Below are 25855 nucleotides of genomic sequence, written 5' to 3'. Positions count from 1 at the left end.
AGCCCACCCCTGCCCTCCGTGCCCAGCTCTTCTGCAGCCACTACCAACAAGGATAAAATAAGTCATCCTGTCCCTTGGCTCTGGGGAAGCAAAATTAGGCTTTGCCAATATGACCGAGAGGCTCTGAGCTGCTCTGCCTGCTGTGGAGGGTGCTCCGCAGTTAACCAGAGTGCTCAAGGTGCATTGCCATGTCCCCTGCGGATAAGTGGGAGCAAACGAATTTGCCCCCCCCAGAATCAATAGAGACCTGCCTGCTGGCACCCGCCGGGCTTCTGCTGCTGTAATAGCTTTCACTCCAATGCCTTCTTGTTTGTTCGTCACCGTGTTGAATTTTTATTGTTTCCTGGGCACCTGAATTCCTCCTCCGCCCCATCCATTCCCAGGGCAAGGAGTGCCACATCTCCCAGGGGTGAATGCCTGCCAATGTTGACTTAAGAGCGTGGTGAGCAGGAGATAAGCGCTGCCCTGCTGCCGGGGCCGCCAGAGCCGTGCACCTGCTCCTCACCCGGGGTTCCTGCAGCGGGGCCAGGAGCCATGCGAACGTCACTGGGATGTGTCATCCCCTCGGCTGGGGCAGGGACAGGGACGGGTGTCCCTGGGGGCGTGGAGGGGCACACCTCCACGGCCAGCCCCAGGGAGCAGTGCATGAGCAGGACCAGCAACAGGAGGGTCACAGGACTGCCCTGAAGAGAAGAGCACAGCCACAGACGGGCTCAAGGTATGGTCCGCATTGGAGATGCAGGCGGTGCCGTCCTACCCTGCTGCACCAGCAAGGGGTCAGCCCTTACTGCTTGGGACAGTGCACTCAGCAAAATAACACTTGGCAGGGTCCTTCAGGCAGAAGTCAATGTCGTGCTTGTTGGTTCAGCTGGCTTGTGGTACCTTGGAGCTGCCGGGAATGGCTTGCAAGGTGTACTTACTTTTCAGGGCGCAAGCTTTCAAGTGCTTGCCTGTGTTAATTGGTGCTGGTTCAGGGCTTTGGGATGGTGGGGTGAAAGGGGTTGGGTTGGGTGAGGACTTTGGGTTGGGTTCCTCACGGAGAGCAGGATTTCTGCTTTGGGAAGACAGGAGATACTGGCTTTGTTTGATTCTTGGGCAGGAATTTGATGAATTTCAAGATTAAGAGACTGTCTTTTTTTGCTTTTGGGTGCTGTGATGTTAAGAGGGAAGTGTGTGGGTGAGTGTAAATCAGCACTGTGCGCAGAGAGCTGCCTGCTTGCACCAGGGGATTTAGGCTTCCAGATATTTAATTTCTGGTAACTTTCCTTCAGCTTGTTGAAACATTTCAGTCTTGAAAAAGCCTCTTGTGGATAATGAGACTATGGGGAGGCACCGCTCCCAGAGAGCTTCAGACTCAGGAGCGGGGGAGGACAGGGGCCGTCCGTTAGCAGTGCAATTAATTAGCAAGTAGGTAGCCAGCATTTGCAAGGAAACACTGGGAGAGATGGGGATAAAACAAAATGAGAGAGTGGGTTTGATGCTTCTCTCGCAATCAAGCGCAAATGAAGCTTGCATAAGTTTAAAATGTCCCACTTGATATTTCGTGGGGAGGAGGCAGCTATGGACAGCAGAGAACATGGCGGGGTGGTGAGAGATGGTTCTGCTTTGAGGTCTAGAGACTTCTAGGAGAAGGCTTGTGCCAGCTTCAGCTCCACAGCAGCTTTGCGGCGCTAGAAGGAGCCTTGGGCAGCCCCCCCAGAGCTGTCCCAAGGGAGCAGGGGGTGGCTTGACCCCGCTCCCTGACTCGGAGGGCTGGCGGTGCGAGCCAGCTGCAGGCAGGGGCAGGAGGAAGCTTTGCAGCCACATTTGAGCATGGCAGAGATGAGATGGGGGAAAAAACAGTTTCCCCACCCCACAGTCTTCCAGGCTCAGGGGATTGCTCCTGTAGGGCTGCGTCCATCTGCCTGTCCCCAGCACTTGTATTTTGACCATCAACTCGAGCACCCACAGGGACCTTGATGGCCTCCCCCTGGTGCTTCTAAGCAAGGTCCCAGAGCAGAGGGAGGTGGAGGCACAGGTTCTGCCCACCCTGAGTGTCACAGAGTGAAGAGCAAGACATCCCACGGAGCTGGGGAATGGCCCTGCTGTGCCAGGACGGGGAGGAGGGCCTGGTGGCTCACAGCTTGTCACTGCATGGCCCCCTCCTACCTGTCTGTGGCCCAAGACAGCTGCTGCTCCTGCTGCTGTTGCAGCTTTCCTGGTGTCACGCAGGGGACCTGGCAGCGACTCTGCTTGTCACGCAAGCAGCTTAACTCCTTTGCTGCTGCCAAGGAGCCTGCCGAGAAGGCTCAGCTGCCTCCTCTCCTGCCTTTCCCCCTGTTGCTATCTGTGCAGTGAATGCACAGCTTAATGTGTGCTCCCTGCCTGCTGACCGCCCGTCGGGCCTCTCTGCAGCATGGGGCTCCCCACTCACACCTTCTCCACCTTGTTAATTATTACAAGGGAAGCGATGAAGACGAACGTGCGCCAAAGTCCAGTGTGAAAGAGAAAATCAGCAGTTCTCTCGCAGTCATGAGCCAGCCCACCCCGGCCACCACGGAGCCGCCCGCGCTGCCGGGGGAGACGAAGGCGGTCTTTGGGGTGGCAGACATCATCGTGGTGGTCTTTTACTTCGTCTTTGTCCTCGCTGTTGGGATATGGGTGAGTCCCTAAAGTGACTGGGGTTAGGTCTGCAAGCATTTGACCCTCCCCATTCCCCTGCTGGGTACAAAGGTGCCTGCCTGTAAAAGGCATCCCCTGCACACACCGTTATCCCAGGCCTGCTGAGCAGGTCGGGGAGGCGATATCTGTGAGTCCCCATCCCCACATGGGGACAGCTTTGGGGCTTGTCCTGAGCAAGGTGCCTGCCTCCTGTGCTGCAAAGTAGTCATGGGCAGGAGACCAGGGCAAGAGGAAAGCTGGGGCTGAGGGTGGGAAGACTGAAACGGGATGTTAAAAGCTTTGGAAAAGTTGTTATCAATTATACGTTCATGTTATCAATTATACGTTCATGTTGCTTTGTGTAGGCCTCTTTTATAGAGATCTACAGCATTTTTCTCCTTCTCAATGTGTACATGCAAGGAGAAGACATTAAATAAGTACTAGTGGCTTCTTTCCATACCTATACTACCAGAAGCCTGCAGGAAGAGAGGCAGAAGCACACAAGCAAAGGGCTGCTGGAAAGGAATGACAGGGTGTTTCAGGGCTGCTGGGATGAGCGTTGGGTCTGACCTGAGGGTGGGTGAATGGAGGAAAAGCTGTTCCTTTCTCCTGTGTTTCCAGTCATCGATACGGGCAAGCCGGGGAACCATTGGAGGTTATTTCCTTGCTGGACGATCCATGACCTGGTGGCCTGTAAGTGAAATGCATCCCTCTGTTTTTCATGGTTTGAAAGTAATTCTCTATTTAAGGAGGGCAGGCCTTTTGTGGGGATCCCATCCATACACTTTCTGTGCCCCTGAGACAAAGAGAATCCACCAGAAATCATCCCAGGCAACTTTGCCAGTGAGCTGCAATATAGTGCTACCAGACCAAAAAGATAGTTCAGCATCTTCAGTTGTTTCTCGTCTTTAAATTTCTCTGCTAAAGTAAGCAGTAAAAATGTCTATGCTGGTGGATGTGGAAGAGTTCTGACTGCCTAGTTGTGTTTGGCCCCAACTCACCAAAGATTCCATTGTCCCCAAAGCCAAGACAGCATTAGGTAATCTAGGAATGTGCTTTCCAGTAAAAAAAAGCATTTAGAGACTGAAGAAAAAATAATCCCAAAGCCCAAGACTTTCTGAGCCCTTACTATTTAGAGTAAAGTCGAGATTATTGACAAACGATGTAAAGGATATAAACTTCAAACCACCAAAGTATAAATCTTCACTATGAAGAAAAAAAATCTATTGAAGGCATCTTTTCTTGGGAGTGAAAGGTACATATAAAGATAATTTAAAGTTTGAAAGGAATAAAAATGCCACAGGAATAAATATCCTTCTCAGCCAATGCCAAACTCTAGCACTATATATCTTTCTAGTGAGTCATGAGTAGCAGAATGCACTTCTCAACCAAAACACTGTTGTTTTTTTCCCTTTTTTTTCCTTTTTTTTTTTTTCTTTGCATGTGTATTGCTCATAAATTCACTAGGCTAAATTTTCAGCCTTTTCCATCAGAGATACATCTGTCTCTCAAATATGTTATTTCTTAAACATTCTTTACACTTTTGCTCAGCCAAATGACATTTAAAGAAAATGCACAACTTGATGCTTTTTTCTAATTAGGAGGGGAATAATTAAAAAACAGTAAAATGGAGTATTTTTCACCCAAAAATATTCTTCTTTTTTTTTTTTTTTTTTAATTCTTATTTCTTTTTGCTCCAACCACAGGTGGCCACAGAATCCTCTGGGTACAGGTTGGCTCTTGGCTCTTCTGATTTACAGTCCTAGGTCCATAGCAACCTCTAATACTGTTCACTTTTTATGTTGTTTGTCCAGGTAGAAAGCCAACTCTGCAGCACTTCTTGCAGGCTCAGTTCCTTGTGGCCTTCACCTTGAGTACACGACTGGCTTATATGTACTATTTCTTTTTACAGGGGTGACAGGTCTCTTTTGTGTTAGCCTCAGATAAACCCTGATGTTACATTGCTGCTCCTGTACAATGTATCATCTTCTGTATTTTTGTGTCTGATATAGATATCAGGAAAACAGATTACAGTTCTTGAGAACACCACTCCCTACCTAAGTTGCAAACTCATGTTGCAGCAGCCAGCTCTCTAATCAGGAGTTTTCTTCGACAGACACGAAGGCAGAGCTGTTGGCAGGATTCAGTGTGGGTGTTCATGCCATATTAATGTTTTACCTTGCTCAGAGGTGAGAAGCAGATCAAATTCCATCAGTCTTTGTTTCAAGTTTAGCAGTGCTAAGAGAAAAATTCCTCACAGGAGAGGTAGCTGAAAGCAAATTTTCTCTGGAGAGAAAAGGGCTCGACTTGTACTTTAGGTAACATCTCGTTTGACCCTGAGAGGGATTTGGCATTGGCATACAGAAGGGAGGTGAGGCTTTGTGCCAAATTAAAGTATTAATTAAGTCATATAGTCTTTGCCCAGTTTAAATTGCCTTGGAGCTTGCATTCTTCCAATTAGGGTGTCAATGAGCCATGGTAGGGACAGCATCGAAGTTAACCTGAAGAATTAGTATTTTCCAGCCTACTGCAGGGCTGAATATCTTTGAACCTATGTGTACACAACAAACACAAAGGACTACACGTTGCCAACATTGTCCCTGCTACTGTTCAGGAACATCTTGTGTTAGGAGGAGCTTCAAGAGGGTGGTCATGTCGCCGTGGCCTTGTAAACCACCACATGCTTGTTCAGTGCAGGACTTAAAAGAGGCTGGGATGTCTGCAAGCTGTGGAGAGGTAAAGCCCAAAGGGTCAACAAGGTTGCACATTGCTGGCTGTGTACCAAGGGAGTTGAGAAATCCATCACATTTCGTAGACACTGAGGTATCTGTGGCTGCCACCAGGCTTCCCTCACTCCCCGTTTCCCCCAGAGCAGATGTTTGTCTCAGAAGAACCCTTGACAAAGCAAACACTGATTCTGGGGGAGGAAAACCCAACTCCAGTAACACCCAGCCACCTCCCTGCAAGGAGATGACATCCTGGGGAAAGGGAGCACCTGGGGGAAGTGCTTGGGCTAACAGAGAAATTCCTTGGGATGACTTTCTGTGTTGTGTGCCTGTGCCATGTGTTTCAGATCGGAGCATCTCTGATGTCCAGCAACGTGGGCAGTGGCTTACTCGTTGGCCTGGCAGGCACTGGAGCAGCTGGGGGCCTTGCTGTTGGGGGCTTTGAGTGGAATGTAAGAGCCTGTTATTTTGTGAACTAAAACATCACTGTTTACAAAGGGACTGCGGGTTCATCTCCAAAACCTGATGCTAACGGTATCAGTAACTCCAGGTTCTCAAACCTCAGAAGGGAAGCCTCCAGAAATTGAGACAGCCTAAGAAACATGAAGTCTTTATTTTAGTTTTAAGTGGCATCCACTTAGATGCTCTTTGACCTTCCTGGAAGCATATGGCCATATTTTGTAAGCTTTAGTCACCACTCATCAAGATTAAAAGATAATAGATGCTGAAAATGTAGTTGGATAATCACAGGATTCTGGGAACAGGAACTTTGGAAAAACAAACAAACAAACAAAACAAAACAAAAAAAAACCAGCATGTGCTCCTAAATTCAATGCAAAACCATGAGAATTGGCAACACTGCATTCACCTGTCAGCTGCCAAAATGTGACGTCTCTGGGGTGAACATCTGGGTGCGAAGGCAAGTCTCATTCTGCCCTATTGAAATGCCCTGGAAAATTGCCACTGACACCACACAGAGCATGAAAACCAGGCCCTTTGTGTGTGATGCTAATGAAATTTCTCAGCTGCAGTGATGAGGAGTGAGATTAGTGCCAGCCTCACAATAAACATCACTCACCTAACTCTAAATCTCTTGTCTGTATCAGCAGAGCCTGCTAATAGTGCCGGATACTTGCCAAGCACAGGCAGGGCCCAGCCCACCAAAGGCTCTTTCCTGGGATATCTATTCACTGCAGCTATTTATTTTTTTTTAAATCCTTAAGATCACCTTCAAGTCCTTTGTGAAGAAACCTGAGCCTGCTTTCAGGCTGGTGCATGTAAGACATATCACTGTATTTTAAGTAAATCTATTCAAGTAATTTTAGAAGCCCATGAAGACAAGATTGTATGTCAGGACAAATCTAGCTTCATGAGTTTAGATTCATTTCTTTCAGATTGGAAAGGGACCTTAGGATATGCCATTATTCTCTCCCTTCGGCAAGGGACATCACTCAGCTGCGGGGATCATATGGGCATCTTTTACTTAAGCCAATCTCTGCCACTGCAGGAACCACGGCTGTTCTCTTCAATCACACTCAACCTCTGTCCCCAGGGCTCAGTTTCATTTCTGATAACTTAAATAACCAATCAAAGTAAAATCTGGACTAATGGAGGGTACTTGGAAGAAAGGTAATGTCCAGAACATCCAGGAAGTGAGGTCTGGTAACCCAGTGGCTTTTATTTATGTTCTGGATCTCTATTCTGGGCTTTTGCTGGGTTTCAGAAAGGAAACACACGGTGCCTTTAAGACTCTTCACCTGTGGCAAAACAACTGAACTGCCCCTTTATCTACCCACAACAGAAGCAGATCTGCTTCAGCCTGAAAGGAGAACATCCCAGCAGAGTCTTGCTGTTGCTTATTTTTATGCTCTGCAGGGAGGCTGCTGCCTCAGCCTCATCACTTGCTAATCAAGCAACAAACAGATGCTCCAATCCTTCTCTGAATCACTTAACTATTCACTGCCACAGAGTCAGTGATTTCAAAGGCCACCAAATACAACATCATCTTTAGAGACCCAGAGCAACAGAATACACCATCTTGCCCAAAAGATCCAGATAAGGAATAGATATGCCACCTGTGACAAAGAAGCATGGGGTGTAAGAGGAAAACTTAAGGAAACTTTTAAATATATTGTGATAATTCTTTCATTTGTCATTTCATCTTCTGAGTAGGGACAAAAAATCCGAGTACTTCCCAAATACATTGCATGGCACCACACACTCCTTTCTTAAGTTGTCCACTGAAAGGGAAGATGAGAATTGTGTTCCTGTGTTGAATCACGTGCCTTTATTTTCTCTGTCTCTTTATCAGGCTACCTGGGCACTTCTGGCTCTTGGCTGGATCTTTGTGCCTGTTTACATCGCAGCTGGAGTGGTCACCATGCCTGAGTACCTGCAGAAGAGATTTGGAGGGCAGAGGATACAAATCTACATGTCTGTACTGTCCCTCATTCTCTATATATTCACCAAGATATCCGTATGTATCCCATTGAACACAACCTTTGTGGCTAGGGCAGGGGTAGGGCATCCTGGCACAATGCAGAGATAGCTCAGATGTCCTTCGAAGGACCAGCTCAGCTACCAGAAACAATATCAGTGTGTTTTGTGCTTCTTTGCTCAAGTAAATACCTGCCTCTGCATTGATCACGGAGATTTACCTTGAGAGAGAGAGTACTCATTAAGGAGCAATACACAGGGAGAACTTTACAGGGATATAGCAGCTAATTACTAGATGGTGTAAGTACCACAGCCTGCCTTTTCCCTTCCATCAAGTCAAACCTTTGGTAATTTAGACAGGGGAACTGCAGCATTACCCCATCTGAGCATCTGGCTGGTTACATCCTGTAGATATGAAATCCTCTTAAATGATCATAAATCTGCATAGTCCTAGTGATTAGTTTGCTGTTGTTCTTGTTGAGTTTTCAGCATTAGGGATGTTATTCCTCTCTCTCTCTGTCACTTGCGTTGTATAAGGAGGGTATAGCAAAAGGGGTAGGTTCTAGCTTAAGACAAAACTCATTATCCTTTCTGGATTGCTTGCAGTGTTGTACCCTGTTGGTAGTTAAAATGCAAGGTAAGCTGTTGGGTATTTCATTTCATTTAAATGCCATTAATAAAGAGGTAGAACATATGTTCAGAGATTTGATAAGAACTACCTGTGCCCTTGGAGGGACAGGACTGTACTTCAAAGCCCATTACAGGGACTGAAAATTTTTGTTTTGGCCAGTTTTGACTAGACTCCATTGAAGTATTTAGATGTCAAATTGCCTTAGAAGATTTTGAATGAAGATGAGGCACCCACGTGCCTTTTGCAGCTGGCCTCAGTGTCCTTCCCCCAGGCTTATTACTTCTCAGTTCCCGGGGGGTGCACTGGAAGATGGCTCAGGGCTGGGTGCATGGGATAGATTTCATCCTCTAATGGCCAATTGTTGGTCATGTTGCTTGCCCCTTGCTGCCACCACTGCCCCCAGGAGCTTTGCTCTCTGCAGTTGGAGCATTTCTCAGGACAACGTCTAGGAAAGAGATGTCTAGAGCAAAACTGGACAAATGGAAAGTCTCTCCTGCAATAACACAACAGTGTGCACAGCTACACACTCAATGCACAATGTGGAAAAAGACCAATATTTCAAAATGACCTTCAGCAGAGCAGAATTTGCCAATGCTTTTCAGGGCAGGACCCTGGCCCCAGTCATTGCTGTTTCATCTCAGTGGTTTCTCCTCCGTGCAGCTAATTCACACGTGGCTGACGGATGTGGCTGGCGCAGTTTATGGGCATGACAGGTGCTTTCTATTAAGCAGTGCCTTTGTTTGTAGAGAGCTCATTTAGCGGCTGGCTGGACAGCCGGCAGTTGGTTACAAGAAGGATTTTTCTTCCTGTGCATTTTGCCCAGGTGTAAGTTAGCAGCTAGGTCATTGCAGAGTCCTCCCTGTTTGCAAAGAAAAGCAGAGATCTCAATAAACAGTGCTGTCAAAGGATTGAACCTGTGTAGCTACAGAGCTGGTTGCATTTCCTGCTGGGAAGTCAAAGACCAGAAGACTTGCTGGCTCCTGCAGTGCCCTGGTAGTGGTTGTCCCATCTCGGGATCACAGAGATCAGGAGCAGCACTGGATGCTTGCTTATTTGGGGCACAGCAAGGAGAAATCTTGTCCCATCCCTACTAGCTTGCTTTATAAATGTCTTTGCCTGTACCTCACCCCATACCAGGTGTACAGGTGTTCTTCAGGTTGATTTCCCAACACATACACATCTCCCGTATCACCTTCCACATCTGAACGATGCTATCTGTATAATTCTGGGTTTCGCTCAGTTTCTGGTTTCACTCTCTCAGGCAGAAGGTCCAAACAAAACAGAGGTGGTAGGGGTTGCTGTATTTCTAAGGAGGTCCTCAGCAGGTATAACCTGTTTTACTGGAGTCATTTTAATGCTGAACAGCATAAGTAGAAAAGCAGGTTGATGACCTTTTCAGATAAATAAAACATGGTGTAAGATAGCAGTGACGCTTTACAGAGGTCTTCCAAGCTGAGAGTGACTCCTGGCCACCAGGACATGGTGATGGGCAGAACATGGTCTGTGCTATTTCCACCTTTCCTTCTGTGGATACATGGGCACAGGTTTGATGTCCCCACGACATGGGATGCTGCTCACCATGGGTGGCTTCGCTGTCAGTGAAGCTTGTCAACGCTTTCATCTGCAAAGGGCTGCAGGCTGCTCTATGAGATTGCACTTGCACAAAGCAGAGCTAACATCAGACTTTTATTATAATTATTATTATTATGAATTTATTTTCCAGACAGACATTTTTTCTGGAGCATTGTTCATCCAAATCTCTTTGGGCTGGAACCTCTACTTGTCCACTGTAGTCTTGCTAGCGGTGACTGCCGTCTACACCATAGCTGGTAAATAACAAATTTTAAAATAAACACTATAAGCTATGGGCAAGCCCCTTACCATGTTCTTCCTGGGAGGGCTTGTGTCCTGGGATCCAGCCCAGTACCAGCTTTTCCCAGTGGATCTGTTCTGAAATCACAGAGCTGGGGCCAAGGAAAGCCTTTTTCCAGGTGGAATACCTGTTTCTATGTACGCGGGGACACTCTTTTCTCACTGTTTTTCCTAACAGGTGGTTTAACAGCTGTGATATACACAGATGCGCTGCAGACCCTGATCATGATACTGGGAGCTTTGGTCCTCATGTTCATAGGTAAGGGGAATCTGCAGTGACATCATACAGTAGTTTAATGATCCCAAGGTCGTTAGACCTTATTGGGGTACCTCACCTCACCCTTTCAGGTCTAGTGCAGAAATGAGTTTCAATCATTCACAGAAATGGTGCTGGTACAACTCTCATTCACCAACAAACCAGAGTTGCTTTGTCCTTTGCACTAACTGTATGGTTGTGAGGTTCTGGATAAGTTCATCTTGCCAGTTGGAGCTTATCTGGAGCTGCCAACAAGCTTGCAAAACTGCATCCCCAGGGACAAATTCAGCTCTCACTATGCTCATGTAAATTCAGAGTAACTCTGCTGACTTTCCTTGTTGACTTTGTGGATTACTGTGGATTCACCTGGGCGTAACTGAGAATTATAAAAAAATAACAAGGAACTGACCATCATTGGTCTTTGCTTTAAGCCTCCTGGGCAAACAGAAATACGGATATATCCTGTTTAATTGCATGCCTTCCTGCTCCAGTTCTCGGAAGGTGTATTGGCAAAGGCTAGATGCTGAGCACATTGTGAGGATTCGGACGACAGAGGTTTTCCTGCCTTGATCCTCTTCCAGGATGTGCTGTTCAAACCACAACTCTGGGCAAAATCCAGCTTACTCCTGTACACACTTTGACTTCCAAAAGTGAGGGTGGAATGAAAAGAAAGGAGATGAGAGGAAGATAGGTGAAAAGAAAAGCTATCGTCAGACTTAGATAAGGAAATAACATTAAATCATTGGTATTTTCTTTTCAGGATTTGAAAAAGTTGGCTGGTATGAAGGCCTGAAGGAGAAATACAGCACAGCAATTCCAAAGGTCATAGTCCCAAACACGACCTGTCACCTCCCACGTGCGGATGCCTTCCATTTGTTCAGGGACCCAGTCACAGGTGACATTCCTTGGCCTGGACTTATATTTGGCCTCTCCGTGCTGGCTCTTTGGTGCTGGTGCACTGATCAGGTAAAGAAAACCTTTCCCTCTCAGGCACCCCACTGCAATGTTCTTTCCAACCCACTCCTCACTTTGTAGATCTGTGAGCTGAAACATGACTGTGTCTTGCTGTGCAGGAGTTACTGCCTCTGTTACTGGACTAGACCTGAATAGTTCTCTCCTTCCACCTTCTCAGCAAGCTGCTACTTTTGTGCGCTTCTTAGGGTGGGTGAGCAGATTATTTTCATCTGTCTTTATCCTGCTGTGGGCTGGTGAGTACTGGGGGTCTGCATGCAGTTTGTGCAACGAGGATACAAGAATAGGGAGCTGGAGCTGGTTCTGCAGTCACCTTGTGCAGACCTCCAGACAAGCTGCTCGTATTCCAGCAGGTCTCACGTTTCTTATCCCTATCCAAGTTACGACAGGGAGAACTGTATTTGTTTCTTAAGAAACTGTGCTTTTGTGGTTCAAGGTGGGATAATCACCAAAACCCACCACTGAACTTTTACCAAAACACCCTCGTCTGCTTCATTCCTTGTCTCTTGCTGCTGTATAACTGCTGTCTCCAGTCCTCAAGGTGGCTTCACTTCAGTCAAGGGCGAAATGATTCCTCTAAAGGAAATTTCCATGCTGCCCTCTGCCATAGCCTGTACGCTGAGCTCTGAGCAGTGGCAGCAGGCTGCAGTCAACCGAGATGGGAAAGTTGCCATTGGCATGCAAAACACTCTGGGATCCTGTCGCATGAAAGTCATCCATGAGAACAAGAGGAGAGATGGATCCTGCTCTCTCTGCAGTGCTCCAGCTTTACTCCCCACTCCCTTTCTGACCAATTGCAGGTGATAGTCCAGAGGTCACTCTCTGCCAAGAACCTCTCCCATGCCAAAGGTGGATCAGTGCTGGGAGGATATTTGAAAATCTTCCCTATGTTTTTCATCGTCATGCCAGGGATGATCAGCAGAGCTCTTTACCCAGGTGAGCCTTCCCATATTCCTCACCACAGGGCTTTACACCCTGTATGATAACTAATCCCACACAGGTCCTTCAGCACTTTTATACCTCAGAAACTCCACTGTCTTGCAGGCATACTTGTATTTATTCCCGTTGTGCACAGATGTTCCCATGCCCTTCTTCCACCTTCAGTGCTCCCACAGCAGAAGAAATTAGTGGGGGTATCCTTATGGGGCAGATTGTACCACTGGGAACAAAGAGCTCCATGCTGTGGGCATTATGTATATCTATCTAGATGGAATCGATGACAAGAAATATATGAAGCACTGAGGTTGCCCTTTAGGTCCTGTGGATTACTTCCATTGTATATTTGGTGAGAGTCTTGGCAATCTCCCACACAGATTCATGCAGTTCCTGGTGGATTATGTGAAACAGCCCTCCTTTGTGGAAGAACAAGCATTCCCCTCGTGTTTTCTCCCAAGGAAATGTCATTGCTCATTCCTCCAGAGCATGCCACTTCCTGGGGAGAATGCCCTGGTTAGAAACACTGCTCCTGGAGGAAAGTGCCTCACGTGCTTCCAGACTTCATGAAATAGGAGTAAGTCAGCCTGCAGCATCATTGGCAACCCAGCTGACAGGCTCATGGAAGCTCTGCAGTTCCCCCAAATAACAAATCATCAAGGACTACAATTACGTAGCATCCAGGAGACTTATGTCAGTACCCTGAACAGAACTGCAATACGTCATCTCAAAGTTTCACCTTTATTTTAGGACATAAAAAAAATACTTCAGCTCTACTTGCTCTAGCTGCATTCCATCTTCACCTCTGATTTTATATTTACCTACACAGGGCATCAAGATTTGTTCCCTTGAGTTATGTGTCCTATGGTTCAACAGCGTTTACATGACTTCTTGTTATTTTCGTGTATCCTACAGATGAAGTGGGCTGCGTGGACCCAGACATCTGTAGAAGGGTCTGTGGAGCAGCAGTGGGTTGTTCCAACATTGCCTACCCCAAACTTGTGATTGAGCTCTTGCCTGATGGTGAGAAACCTTTACATTCGTGGAGGTGGGCTTGAGCCAGGCTGTATGTAGAATCAAACTGCCCTTATCCATCCTAAAGATAAGGAAATCTTCCTGCAGTTACCAGCCAGCTGGAAGATAAAAGAGTGCTGGGAATCCAAAGGGTCTAGTCCTGATTTTTTTTCCATGTTTTTCTCCGCCAGGGCTCCGGGGTTTGATGATTGCCGTGATGATGGCAGCCTTGATGAGTTCCCTCACCTCCATTTTCAACAGCAGCAGCACTCTCTTTGTTATAGACATCTGGCAGCGGATCCGCAAACAGGCTTCAGAGCAGGAGCTGATGATTGTGGGAAGGTCCTTACATTTCTTTGTGTCTTGTTGCTGTCATCATCTGTTTTGACTGCAGCACTTACATTCTTCAGTCTGGACCCACTAAGAAAAAAACTGGTGCCAAAAACATAGAAGAGGAATACAGCATGGGAAAGAGCATTACCTTGTCTACCTTCACCTCAGATAGATGTAGTCAGAGAGAAACACTGTGCTAAGTAGATCAGTGCCCCTCTCTTCTCTTAACTTAGCATAAGTACAGCCTTAAATCTGTATTTTAGAAAAACCAAAGGTACTCTAGAGTCGCCATCACCAGAGGTCTTTAAAAACACGTTATTTTTGCACCAGACAGGAGCAATACATTGCAGTTGCTCCTTTTTCATGAAAAAGAGCAGGCTTGATGAGCTGGGCCTCCCAGCTCTCTATCTTTGTGATAAGTTATAGTGCCCTTTACGAGCAAGCTTTAGCACTGCATTATATCAGGGGCATATAAAGTTCTCCTCTTGATAGCAGAATTTAAGCTGCATTCTGTATGTTTGTACTGTGTTTCCCTCTCCAGTCACAAGCTAGCAAGAAGTTTCAAAACTTCATTTTGGGACAGGTGAGGGATGCAGGCAGTAGCTTGCTCCACTGCTGTGAAGTAGTGAGAGGGAAAATACCTCCTGTTCAGCAATATGGGCAAACATCTACAACATGCAATGCAAGATGAAGGAGGATTGTAGTATGCACCTGAGATCCCAGAAGCAGTTTTAATAACCAGAAAATGTGTTGGAATTTGGCAAAGAAACCAGACTGAGCATGTTATCTGCTTGGAATGGTGGCAGAAAAATTCCTAATGATCACAGCTTCCATCTTCCTCTGTTGCATCCAAGAGGAAGTCCTCTGAAGATTGTGTCACTCTCTAAGACACATGGAGATGAGGGGCTTGCACTGACCGAGCTCGTGGTGAGAGTCACCAGGCCTTTGTGGATCTCTTGTGCGTGTTGACTGCAAGTCCCAGCACAGCTCACTCTGAAATCCATGAAATCAACCCCAGGATTTGACTGAATTGACCTTCTAAAGGAGAATGATTTTGTCTTTTCTTGTGTACATGTTACTCTTGACAGTGATCTCTGGCTTTATTCTTAGGAAATTCTGAAAGCAATTGTAAGTTTATTTTGCTGCAACATTTCATTTTCAGGTGGACTCCTCCAACTATAGAGCTAATACAATTTTATACTCATCTTCCAGAGTCTTTATCCTCATCCTGGTAGTCATCAGTATTCTCTGGATCCCCATCATTCAGTCAGCCAACAGTGGCCAGCTCTTTGACTACATTCAGTCTATAACCAGCTACCTGGCTCCACCGATCACAGCTCTCTTTATCTTGGCAATCTTCTGCAAGAGAATTAATGAGCCGGTAAGTGGGATGTAAAACACCAATTGATGCACATATTTAATTTGATAAAATAAATAAATAATTTTCCCTTCACTACCTAGCTTAGGAGATTCCTTAGATTCAGAGCCAGTCCAGCTAAAGTGTGACAATTAGAAAGAATTTTCCTGGCATGCATTAGTGGATCTTAGCCCAGTCTCTAGTGCATGTGTGTTTGCTTCCAAGAAGCCACTGCAAGTGGTGCTTCTTGGCAGTCTCCTCTGAAATCACAAAAGCCAAGGTTGTTCTACACTTTAGGGAGGATGCCTCGAAGTCTAGTTGGAGGCTTGTTGCTAGGAGGAGACTCTTGCATTGTCTGTGCTCTATCTATTCCATGTTCAAGCGCAGAAAGAGAAAAATTAGGATTTTAAACTGAAAACATCCTCCTTTGATGAATGTCAGTGTGAGATGCCATCAGGTCTATCAAAGAGCTGAATTAAAAAAAAAAGGCAGAGAAAGGGAACTTCAACCAAGGGTAACATGCAGTGACCTTTTCTTTGTGTCTGCCATTTCTCAGGGTGCTTTCTGGGGCCTTGTGGTTGGGCTGGCTGTTGGACTCGTTCGGATGATCATCGAGTTTATTTATAGCACACCGTCTTGCGGTGAGGAGGACAGAAGACCAGCTGTGCTAAAGGACTTGCACTACCTCTACTTTGCACTCATCCTCTGCGTCCTCACTGCCATTGTCATTGTCGTTGTTAGTCTCTGCACCCCCCCAATCCCTGAAGAAAAGGTAAGCGACTTTTCTCAGAAGCCCCGTTTGGTTTCTAAAAATCTCTGAAATCTGTCCTTTTCTTTTCCTTCCATGGCTGAGAAGTGGAGTGTAAAGCATACGCTGCAAAGAAGCACTTGCTCCTCAGCTTTCTGTTCCCCAGGTCTCATAGTGTTAATGCTTCCCAAGGCACTGAGTGCTTGAAATTGAGTGCGAGTTTCCATGCTGTGCCTAGAGCTGGGCAGACACCACAGCCCATCATAGCTGGAATAGAAAGAGAAGAAGAAGGGGGAAGGAGAGGAAATCATATTATGGAGCACTGCTGAGGAGGAATTAAATATATCTAATTGTAGCATATACCCTGTTTCAGCAGAGCCAGCATCAATCTTGCAGGCAAACAAGATTAATATCTTTTGCAACATGGGCATTTAGGAAAATAACATTTTGTCCCAATGTGATCTCAATTACATTTAATAACTTTGAGTCAGGCACAACTTTCTTTTACTTAACACATTCACATGGTGCAGAGTTGGGAGGCTTTATATAATAAAACCTTAAAGCAACTCTTCCCGGTCCCAAGTTTTAAAGCAGCTGTCAATATAACAAAACTGCCATCTACCTCCAAACAAAGGTTGCTGGATAGATTTAAAAGACCTTTTTTTTTTTTTTTTTTTCCCCCCGTCTAACTGCATGAGGAAATGAGGGTGATGCTGTTACAGCATTTTCTATCTGTTGCTTCCTCATAACTTGTAAAGCATTAACCAGCACCATCAATGTTTGATTGAATGTTAGTGGTGTCAAAGATACCCAGCTCCTAGAGATTACATGAAAGCAGGTGCTCAGATAGAGGAGAGGCAGAGAGAGAGAGAGACTGCCTTTGTGTCTGCTTTGAGATAAAGTCTCATCTTTTATTAGCTATCAGAGGATCCACATGGGAGAGAGAAATACTGGCAAGAAGGCACCATTAGTTCTGCAGCTTACGTTGTTCACTACTGCTCAGGGGTGGCCAGATGGTTGCCAGCAATTAATTACTGTGGTTTAATGAGTTTCCACTCATCATCTGACCTGTGATAACTAAACGTGTTCAGTGCTCCCTGCCCACAGCAATAGCAAGATAAGATGCATTAACGCAGAACTGGCAAATAGCAAACATCATACCAACAGTTCAGAAAGTGAAAAAACTGGCCACAGCACCAGAAGGCTTTTACTCTGACCTCTGAGGTATAAAAACAGTTAAAACGTGCTCTAAGGAGTGCGTGTGTTGAGGGAGGAGGGAGAAGAAAAGTCTTGTAGATGCATGAAAACCTAGAAAATAATGTAACATATTTATCAAGACTTGAACGAAGTCCTAAGGACTTGCCTGCCTAACCTGACTTGCTAGACAAAAGAAGCTTTGTATATCATAGCTAGCTGGATTTTATGAACCATATTTAATACCATACAGGATGTGATTAGCTACCCTTGGGAAGCTGAAGTAGGTGCCAATATAGCTGGGTTGCTGCATGTCTGGCATGAATCTGAGTGGGCAGTGTTAAAACCAGCACCTTTCATTTTCCCTCGGTCACACTGGCCCAGCTTTTGCCCTGGACATGAGCATGTGAACAGGGTTGGACGGTGACCCGTAGTGGTGTGCTTTCCCTTGGTGCCCTGCCGAGGTGCTATGGGAATGCTGAGATAACCCTATGAGATGCTCTGTGGCCACTCTGGGATGGTTCAAGGACAGAAAGGCTGAGAGAAGGAAGAGCAGGAGGTAGAAATCGGGATGGACGTGTCAGGCCCCCTGGACCCAAGCTAGCACCTGAATTTTGTGTGGCCATTAGCAACCTCGAGTTGCTGGGTTTTGCCATGCAAGTGAGCAAACTTGTAGTGAAGATATTTTATGTCACTGTGACGGTGGCTGAGGGGCAGCAGGCATCCTAGCCAGAGCTGCCTGAAGCTCTGGCCCTTCCCAGTCCCAGGTGCTGGACAACTTGCTTTGAGAGCCTCAGATACTCACCCATAAACATTGCATGGGGTTAGTTCTGCCAGCCCTTATCTGTGCAGCACTTCGAGAAGTAATGATGAAAGACACCTTGTAAGGGCTAGAAATTACACCATTTATTTTGTCACGTGAAAGGAAAAGAAAAAACAAGCCACCAGAAGAAAAGCCAAGGAAATATAGTGATAGATCAGATTTCAGCAGATGTAAATCAGCATAGCTTCATCGCCTTCAAAGACCAGGAACAGCTGCTGAGCACAGTTATGCCACTTTACATCAGCTGAAGATCTACACTGGACAACTTTAAATATTGAATCCCAATTCTTTTCAGATAGCAAATGAGCAAAAGGAGAAAAGAGATTTGTATCTGATGTTAGAGCGGTACGGCTAATGTGCCTGGCTTTAAATGAATTACAATCCAAGAACTGCAAGCTGTAGCATTTTCTCTGGCTGTTTTGGACACTCTCCCATCCCTGTGGTGATTGATGCTGTGCTGGAAAACAAGTATGCAAGGAATTTGTTTGGTATGCTCCAGAGTTCATATGTCTTCATTGTAGGTAGTCCATATTGTGTCACGCCGTCCTTGAAAACCCTGCAAAAGAGCTTACAATTAAATTTGAGACTGTGAAGCTGAAACACAACTGTCAGGTGCCAGATGGCATTTCGGAACAGAAGGATTTATTCTAGTTTACAAACAACAAAAGAAAAACTTTGCTGAGTTATTGCAAACTCCCTTGTCCAAGGAGAATGTGGGGGTGAAAAGGGAAAGAAACAGCCCACAAAAAGAGAGCTACGCAGGCAGGTAGCGTCCCCAGGGGTCAGGGTTCGTGCTGACAGGCTGATGGATAGGCAGTTCCAGCTGATGTGCTCCAGAGCTGGGGATGTTTTCCCAGTGTGCTGAGGTCTGGATTCAGCATCTCCTTCAGGTGCAGAGCTCAGGAGGAGAACTAAACCAGCTGTGGCTGGCCTGGCCCCACACCGTGCACGGCAGAGGTGCTGCAGCTGGGCAGGCTGGTGCTCCCCCTGCACCCCCATAGTGCCACTGAGAGCAAAACGTTTTGTAACCCCTGCTGAGGAGCTGTAGACAACACGAGGCTTCACCTCTAGGGTGGTGGCTTGCCTTGTTGAACAGGTTGGCCACAGGCAAAGCAGCAGCTGTGTGGCTCAGTGGTGAGATGTGAGGAGGTTACCGGCGTGTCCATGCTGCTTTCAACTGAGAATTGCTCCCACCTGGCAGAGTCTGAGCCCCAGGGAAACTCCAGCCCCTGCAGGCTTCACTGGGATGTGAAGTGACAGTCACTCAGTGACACATGGGAAGAGAAGTGAAAAGAAAAAAAGTTTCTCAGACGCTTTAGTACCCTGAAACTTTGCTATGTTCCAGTGACATTTTCTAAGTGATTAAAAAAAAAAAAAAAAAAAAAGAGAAAAGAATCCTTGAGAAAGATGAGGATCATCAAATCAAAGCAATTTAGCACATCATGACAAGAAAGATTAGCCCTGCCCAATGCTCATCTTGGTTGAAAATGATTTAAATAAAGCTATAAATCTTCTGGAAATTATGCAACATTTTATGTCAGCTGGAAACTGCTGCCTACATTTGTGTGTGTAAAATTCAAAAATTAAACTCACGTTATTTTGTAAGTGACCCGTTCGAGACATTCATCTCCATACGGGCAGAGCAGGGAGGCAGTCGCTCATCGGGCAAACGCACGACTTTGCCTGGCCTGTCAGCAGCAGCACAGCCCCGCTGCCCTGGTCCCATCCCGTGGGAGGGCAGGCCGTGAACCTTGTGTGGGTTTGATGAGTGCAGTCCTTGCTGTTTGCCACGGTCACAGCATGCAGAAGTTAGGAAGTGCCACCAAGCTGCTCAGCGTGCACGGTCGGCCAAACAAGCAGCAGCTGCAGCTTGAATTTAAAGCCCTGCACCCCTGGGATGGTTAACCCACAGCTGGCAAAAGGACTGCTGTGGGGTTTGCAGGATGAACCCATGGGTGCTTCCTGTGGCTAAGTGAGAAGAAGATGTTCAGACCTACCCCAGGACATGAGCTTCAGACACCCTAGTTTTGTAAAGCAGAGATTGCAGCCACAAAAGCCTTTCCAGAACGGATCATCCTTCATGGCTTGTCATTCAAAGGACAATGCAGAGCACGGTAATGTCTTGTATTAGACCAATAGAGAAATCTGGAGTTAAACATAAATAAAAACACCAACACAACAAATGAAGGAAAAAAACAAAAAAGAGAGAGGGGAGAGACGTTTGTACAGACAAGTCTTACAGCGTGTGCCCATTCCTTTCTTCTTCCGACTACACCTGTTGGTCTGATGCATGGTATTGCCCTCGCTGCAAACTGTGACCTGTTTATCTCCACCATGGCTCTGTCCCTCTGTGCTGTTGCAGTCACAGGGCAGAGACACGATACTGCTGCTCGTCCCACCCACAGCCCTGAGGTAAGCTCCTTTGGATGGGCAGGTTTCTGCTTTGATGTGAGATTGTCTCAACTGTGGAGTTTAATGTTCATGTTGGATTTTCTCCTCCTATTAAACTGCAACTGGGATGGGACACAAGAGCCTCCAGTCTCTCCCCATGTCCCACAGAGCCATTTAGATACCAGTGTCCCCACAGCCATATAGGTGCATGCTAACACCCAGCTGATCTTCCTGTGATGAGGGTACAATTGCTGTCTGTAGCTGGCTATAAACAGAGAGGGTTATCTTAACTTATTTTTTATTCCTTCTCTCTCTTTCTTTTCCCACTTTTAATTGACTTTGTTGCCCTTTCCCTGTTGGAGGGCTGCTGTTCTGGACACAGATCTTCATCATTATTTCATGTCAGTAAGCTGAGCAAAAAGGAGTCTGCTTCCGCAGTGTCTGCTAAAAGGTTTCTGGTAGAGACAGGGATGGAACTGATTAAGCAGAATGACAACAACAAAACAAAAGAAAACAACAACAAAAAACAGATGGATCGAAACTAGATTAACTAATTTTTTTTCATCTTTTCAGCTCCAACTGGATGATACCAGCTTTTAAATTTTTTTATTTTATTTTATTTTTTTTTAATTTTCCTCAGTGTGTGGGTATCTGCAGAAAAGGGAGATGAGGGAAAAGCAGGGGAAAAAATGTCACCTTAGAACTGCTCTGCCAGCACCATGTTGGACCTGTCTCCCCAAAGAGGGCCATGACTTACATGCCAGTTTGGGACGGGCAGGCCATAACCTGTGTGTTCTCCATCTCTCTTTGCAGCTCGCTTGCCTGACATGGTGGACAAGGCACAAAAAATCACCTGACATTGACCTGAGAAATTACAAGAGCGAATCAGCGCAGATGAACTCAGCCAATGGAGAGGGCGACATGCTTGAAAGTGCAGATTTGGGCAATAAGGAGGAGGAAGGTAGGTGCCTGACTGTGGACAAGCACATTCATGTGCATGTGTGTGTATAGCCAGGATCTCACACACATGCCCTCCAAAACTCATGAGAGTTGTAGTCACTGGAGTCAGTGACTTGTACTTATGGGGATACCAGTTATAGAGATGTGATGAATGGAAGTGTGGCTGTTGGTCTTCCCATTGGCACTGGGGCTCTGTGCCACGACACTGCAGCTATTTCTCTGTCTCACCAAGATGCCTTTGAGGAGATCTGTATTGATCCTGCAAGCATAATCAAAGCAGTAGCTAGTGGTAGCACTCTCATGGCAGGCTCTGTAATCAGCACGTACAGATGGTGTCCCTTCCTGTCCCCATCACTGCCAGGAGATAAAGCCCTTGTCCATGTGCTTGAGATGCCTTCTCCTTGCCCCTGTGTGGTCTGTGCTGGCCAAACTCACTCAGCGATGCTGTAATATCCTGCATCAAAATGGCATTATGGTCCAAAGAGTAGCAGGAAATGCTACACGTGCAAGTTCTGTTCAGAGTGAAAAAAATAATAATCCAGCTTTCTGGTTTTGAGCTTAACTTTCCAAGGTTACAGAGCAGAAGAACTCAGAAGAAAGGCACATACACAAGATTTTGCTACTCCCTCCTTTTGTTGGTCAGGCCAAAGGACACTGGTACCAATTACAGCCAAGCTAAACAAAAGTGAACGAATAAAAGAAATCTCATTTTTTTTCCCCATTAGAGTAAGTTTGGGTTTCAGTTGAATGCAGCTGTTCATCATTATTTATTACTTTTTATCAACTCCTAGTTCACTTAACTAGCTCATATTTTTATAAACAAATGTCTTGGTAATTTTGTGAATAGTAATGATAGGAAAGGAAACACAGAACAAAGGATCTGACAGTTTAATGAGATTTTTTTCCTTGGGTAACACCTTGTTTTCAAGGCCTTCTACCTTTCAAAAAAAAAAAAAAGAGGTTATATTTGGAAAGAACAGCCAGAGCAATATACACAGCACAGGACTGACAATTAAAGCACATACTTCACTTGGCCTGTCACGTGTAATAAACAAGCCAGGAGATCTCTAAATGGACCATCATGCTGTCAGGAATATGTGAAAGTGGAAGGAAGCTGGGTTGGGGAGGAAGGGGAACAGCTCCGTTAATTAACTAATGACCAACTGGTGTTGCAATCAACCTGTAGTAATCAGCACATGTACATGGTAGAGGCAGAGCTCGCTCCTTCCCCTTCCCATCTCCATCTTCTGTCCCACCTGAGGTGCCCCCAGACCCCGCAGGCTGGCCGACACACAGATGAGGGAGGGCTATGTCCCAGCCCAGCAGTAACATTTTGTCCATCTCTCGCAGCACCCAGGCCTCCCTGGTGGAAAATGCTCTACCTGTGGTTCTGCGGCCTGTCCCCTGGCCCCACGCGCACCCTGTCCCAGGAGGAGAAGGCCGCCCTGGAGCGGAGACTCACCAGCATCGAGGAAAAGCCCCTGTGGAGGACTGTTTGCAACGTTAACGCTGTTCTCCTGCTGACCATTAATGTCTTTCTGTGGGGATATTTCGGCTGAGGTGGGGTGAGGCGGCAGCACATGGCTTTGGTTTCTCTCAGGGCTTTTCAACTTCATGTCCAAGCTGGAGGCGTCAAGTGAAAGAGGTTCTGGTGATGGTCCCCGTGGTGCTGGCGTGCCCGGGGCAGCTGTCCCCAGAGGCCCTGCTTGCTGGGAATGCCTGCGGGGCTCGGTTGGTCCATGACTAAGACAAGGTGTGACCGAGACTCACAACCAGTCACATCCCGGACGTGTGGGTCAAGCCAAGAGGCCTGGGGGCAGCTTTAAAAGGTGCAGAGCCGAGCCTGGCAGAGGGCAAGGGCTCTGGAAAAACCTGGCTGTGGTGCTCACTGCCCTCCTGCGACCTGACTTCGCTTGCAGGAGAAGGACTCCTGGTTTACACTGGTGTGAAGCACTACCACAGGTTTCTGTATGGCTGAATTGAGAAAGGGTTAGCGTGGAGCATTGGCTTAGCTCAGCAGCAACAACCCACGCTCCTGCAGCCCCCCAGGACCTGTGCTGGACCCCCCCCAGCTGGCACTGGCAGCAGGGACGGGGTCCCCCACCAGCCCCCCGGCCTTCCCGCTCGCAGCACGAGCCTGTTTGCTCACCGCACCAATCCTGCCCTTTAACAGCATTACAGCAATAAAAGTGCCTCAGTAACAAAGCCAATTTCGACTCTGGGTTATTGTGGTTATATATCCTTGCACTGATGCACAAAGGTCTCCTTGGGACCACGTCACCTCTATCTGGGCCCCTCTGATCCCCCCTTGGTACCCTCCTGAAATGTGGCATTGCTGTCACATTTTAAATCACCTCCGTAGGAAGAGGTGGCAGTGCCCACACTAATATCACAATGTGGTGGTTAGGACATGCACCTGAAGAAGGTTAAAAACACCCATGGGGATGTGACCCTCTGTGCTCCAGCATTGGAGGGGCACGGCTGAGCTACCGGGCATGGGCTGTGCAGGGAGTGAGGGCATCAGGTGAAGCACAAAGCCATGAAGATGAAGACGGTGAATGATGATCCTGCAAAGAGAGGAGACACGAGACCCTGTGCCTACCCGATACAGGTCGTGGTTTCCTCACTCGTCCTCTATTAGGGTAGAGGAGAGTGAATCAGCTGTGCAAGACGGAGTCTGTATGTGTGTGTGCAGATCAATACAAACACTTTTTTTAAGATGAAAAAGTACATTTTCTTTAAATAAGGGAACTCTCAGCCCCGTCAGTGGCCCATCTGTACCCATGGGAGGAGGTACACGCTGCAGAGCTTGCCTTGCCTTTCCAGTATTCAATTTTGAGCAGGTGGTGCCCAGATCAGAGGGTGCCTCAAAACATTTAGAGGAAATCAAGTTACCAGCTGTGATTAATAGCTGGTAAATGCCTAATAATAATGGACACATTTCTAATGCATTTAGAAATACCAAGGCTCGCGCCTCCTCGCCTGGAGCAGCGAGGCGCTGAGTGCTCCTGAGCCACACAGCCCCTCAGCAGCACTTAGCTCAATGGCTTTATTGGCTTTTTGGACCACACATCCTCTAAAGCCATGGGAAAAGCAGCACAGAGCAGGATGAGGAATACCACAGCAGTGTTTTTTTGTTGTTTTGTTTTTTTTAACATTTGAGATTACTCTTTTCTCCCCTCAAAATTTAGTTTTGCAGAGAATAGAAGTGGAGTTTAATAAGCTTTTTTTTTTTTTTTAATGACACAAATAGTTTTATCTATGGACATACGGCCCTGACTCTCCTGCTCCTCATCTCACCCTGTGGATCCCAAATAACGTTTCCTCTAAAATGTCGATGCCTATGTCAGTTAAATGAACTAATATACTTTGAGAGATGTGGCCGCATCCCTGAGCGTGGCCACAGAAGAGCGGTGACATCCGCACTGCCAGATGCAGCCAGCTCTGCACCCCGCAGGAGAAATTCATTTCATTGGTAAATTTACGTGCCGTACTACTGTGCTTTGAACCATGAAAGCAAAACAAAAGAAAAAGAAACATCAGGGAGAGGGGAGACTGAAATGTTTTATTGAAAATAAACCAGTTGTCTCAAAACATCTTGATGTGTGTTTTCCAGGAAAGGACAATATTTATCCAAAAAATATCAAAAATAAAAAAGTTTTTCCCTCCCTGTAAGATTGGAGGTGAGGAGGGTTTCTTCTCCATGCTATTCCTCACTTTAGTCCCTCTGCACCTTTCTTTTTGTCTGCCAACATCCTAGCTCCCCTCTGCATCTCCCAGCCTTGGTAATTTCTGGTCAATGTGCATCTCTCCACAGGTCACACAGGAACACACACGGTGCCTCCAGCTCCTGCTCTCCTCCTTGCATCAAGTGGGGCCTTCCTGGCCCCTCTGCTCTCCCTCAGACTCACCCTGTATGTCAGCGAGGCAGAGGGATGAGGACAGGGATGAGGACAGGGCATGGCAGGACAGGAGGGGGCAGGACAGCTCTTGGCCCCCAGCACTGCAGGTGATGCTGTGTCGGGGAGCACTGCAGCTCTGGGCAGCATCTCAGGAGCATGCTGGAGTTTGTAAAGGAGTGAGACCGCACCTGAGGCTCTGCAGGTGCAGTGATTATATGCCCAAAATAAAATGTTTTTTTCCTAACAGGGATTAGCAAGGCCTAAACACAAGGCCCGTGACATTCCAACACAGTAACTGTGAAGAGCTTCACCTCCTAACATGTTATGCATCCACAAAAGGAGAGGGTCTGTCTCTAAGCCACATCAGCTGAAGACACACAAGTGCTTAAACACCTGTGGCAGGGTTGGAGAAACAGTTTTAGAGATACATGAGGTGGGACGAGCTGTGGCTGCTGCAGGCCGAGCCACTCCGTGCTAGAGCACCTTCTGGGCACAGCCCCTGAGGGAATCAGGATCATCCACGAATCCAACCATCTACAGCCCCAGAGCAAGGAAGAAGCACCTTCACAGGGCCCAGAAGAGGCTTTAGCACTGGCACTGGGAGAGGCAGAGCCCAGCAGCGTGGGGCTGCAGCGCTGACAGCCCCCCGGGAAGGTGGCTGCGACTG

At 46.8% G+C, this 25855-nt stretch overlaps 1 protein-coding gene across 1 annotated transcript; it reads left to right on the top strand.

The window, feature by feature from the left end:
• The first annotated feature begins 475 nt into the window (after positions 1-475).
• Positions 476-23496, top strand: SLC5A9 (solute carrier family 5 member 9). The gene is made up of 15 exons (XM_068690009.1): positions 476-718; positions 2443-2640; positions 3262-3333; positions 5714-5818; positions 7678-7842; positions 10157-10262; positions 10484-10564; positions 11322-11527; positions 12334-12469; positions 13382-13489; positions 13672-13822; positions 15026-15194; positions 15727-15942; positions 21140-21287; positions 22637-23496. Exons 2-15 carry the CDS (start codon positions 2512-2514, stop codon positions 22843-22845), a joined length of 2001 nt encoding a protein of 666 aa, XP_068546110.1. The 5' UTR covers positions 476-718; positions 2443-2511; the 3' UTR covers positions 22846-23496.
• The last annotated feature ends 2359 nt before the right edge of the window (positions 23497-25855 follow it).

Source organism: Anas acuta, chromosome 8, assembly GCF_963932015.1.
Source record: "Anas acuta chromosome 8, bAnaAcu1.1, whole genome shotgun sequence".
Lineage (NCBI taxonomy): Eukaryota > Metazoa > Chordata > Aves > Anseriformes > Anatidae > Anas > Anas acuta.
Note: the sequence above shows the minus strand (reverse complement) of the source record. Positions and strands in the feature narration are given on the sequence as shown.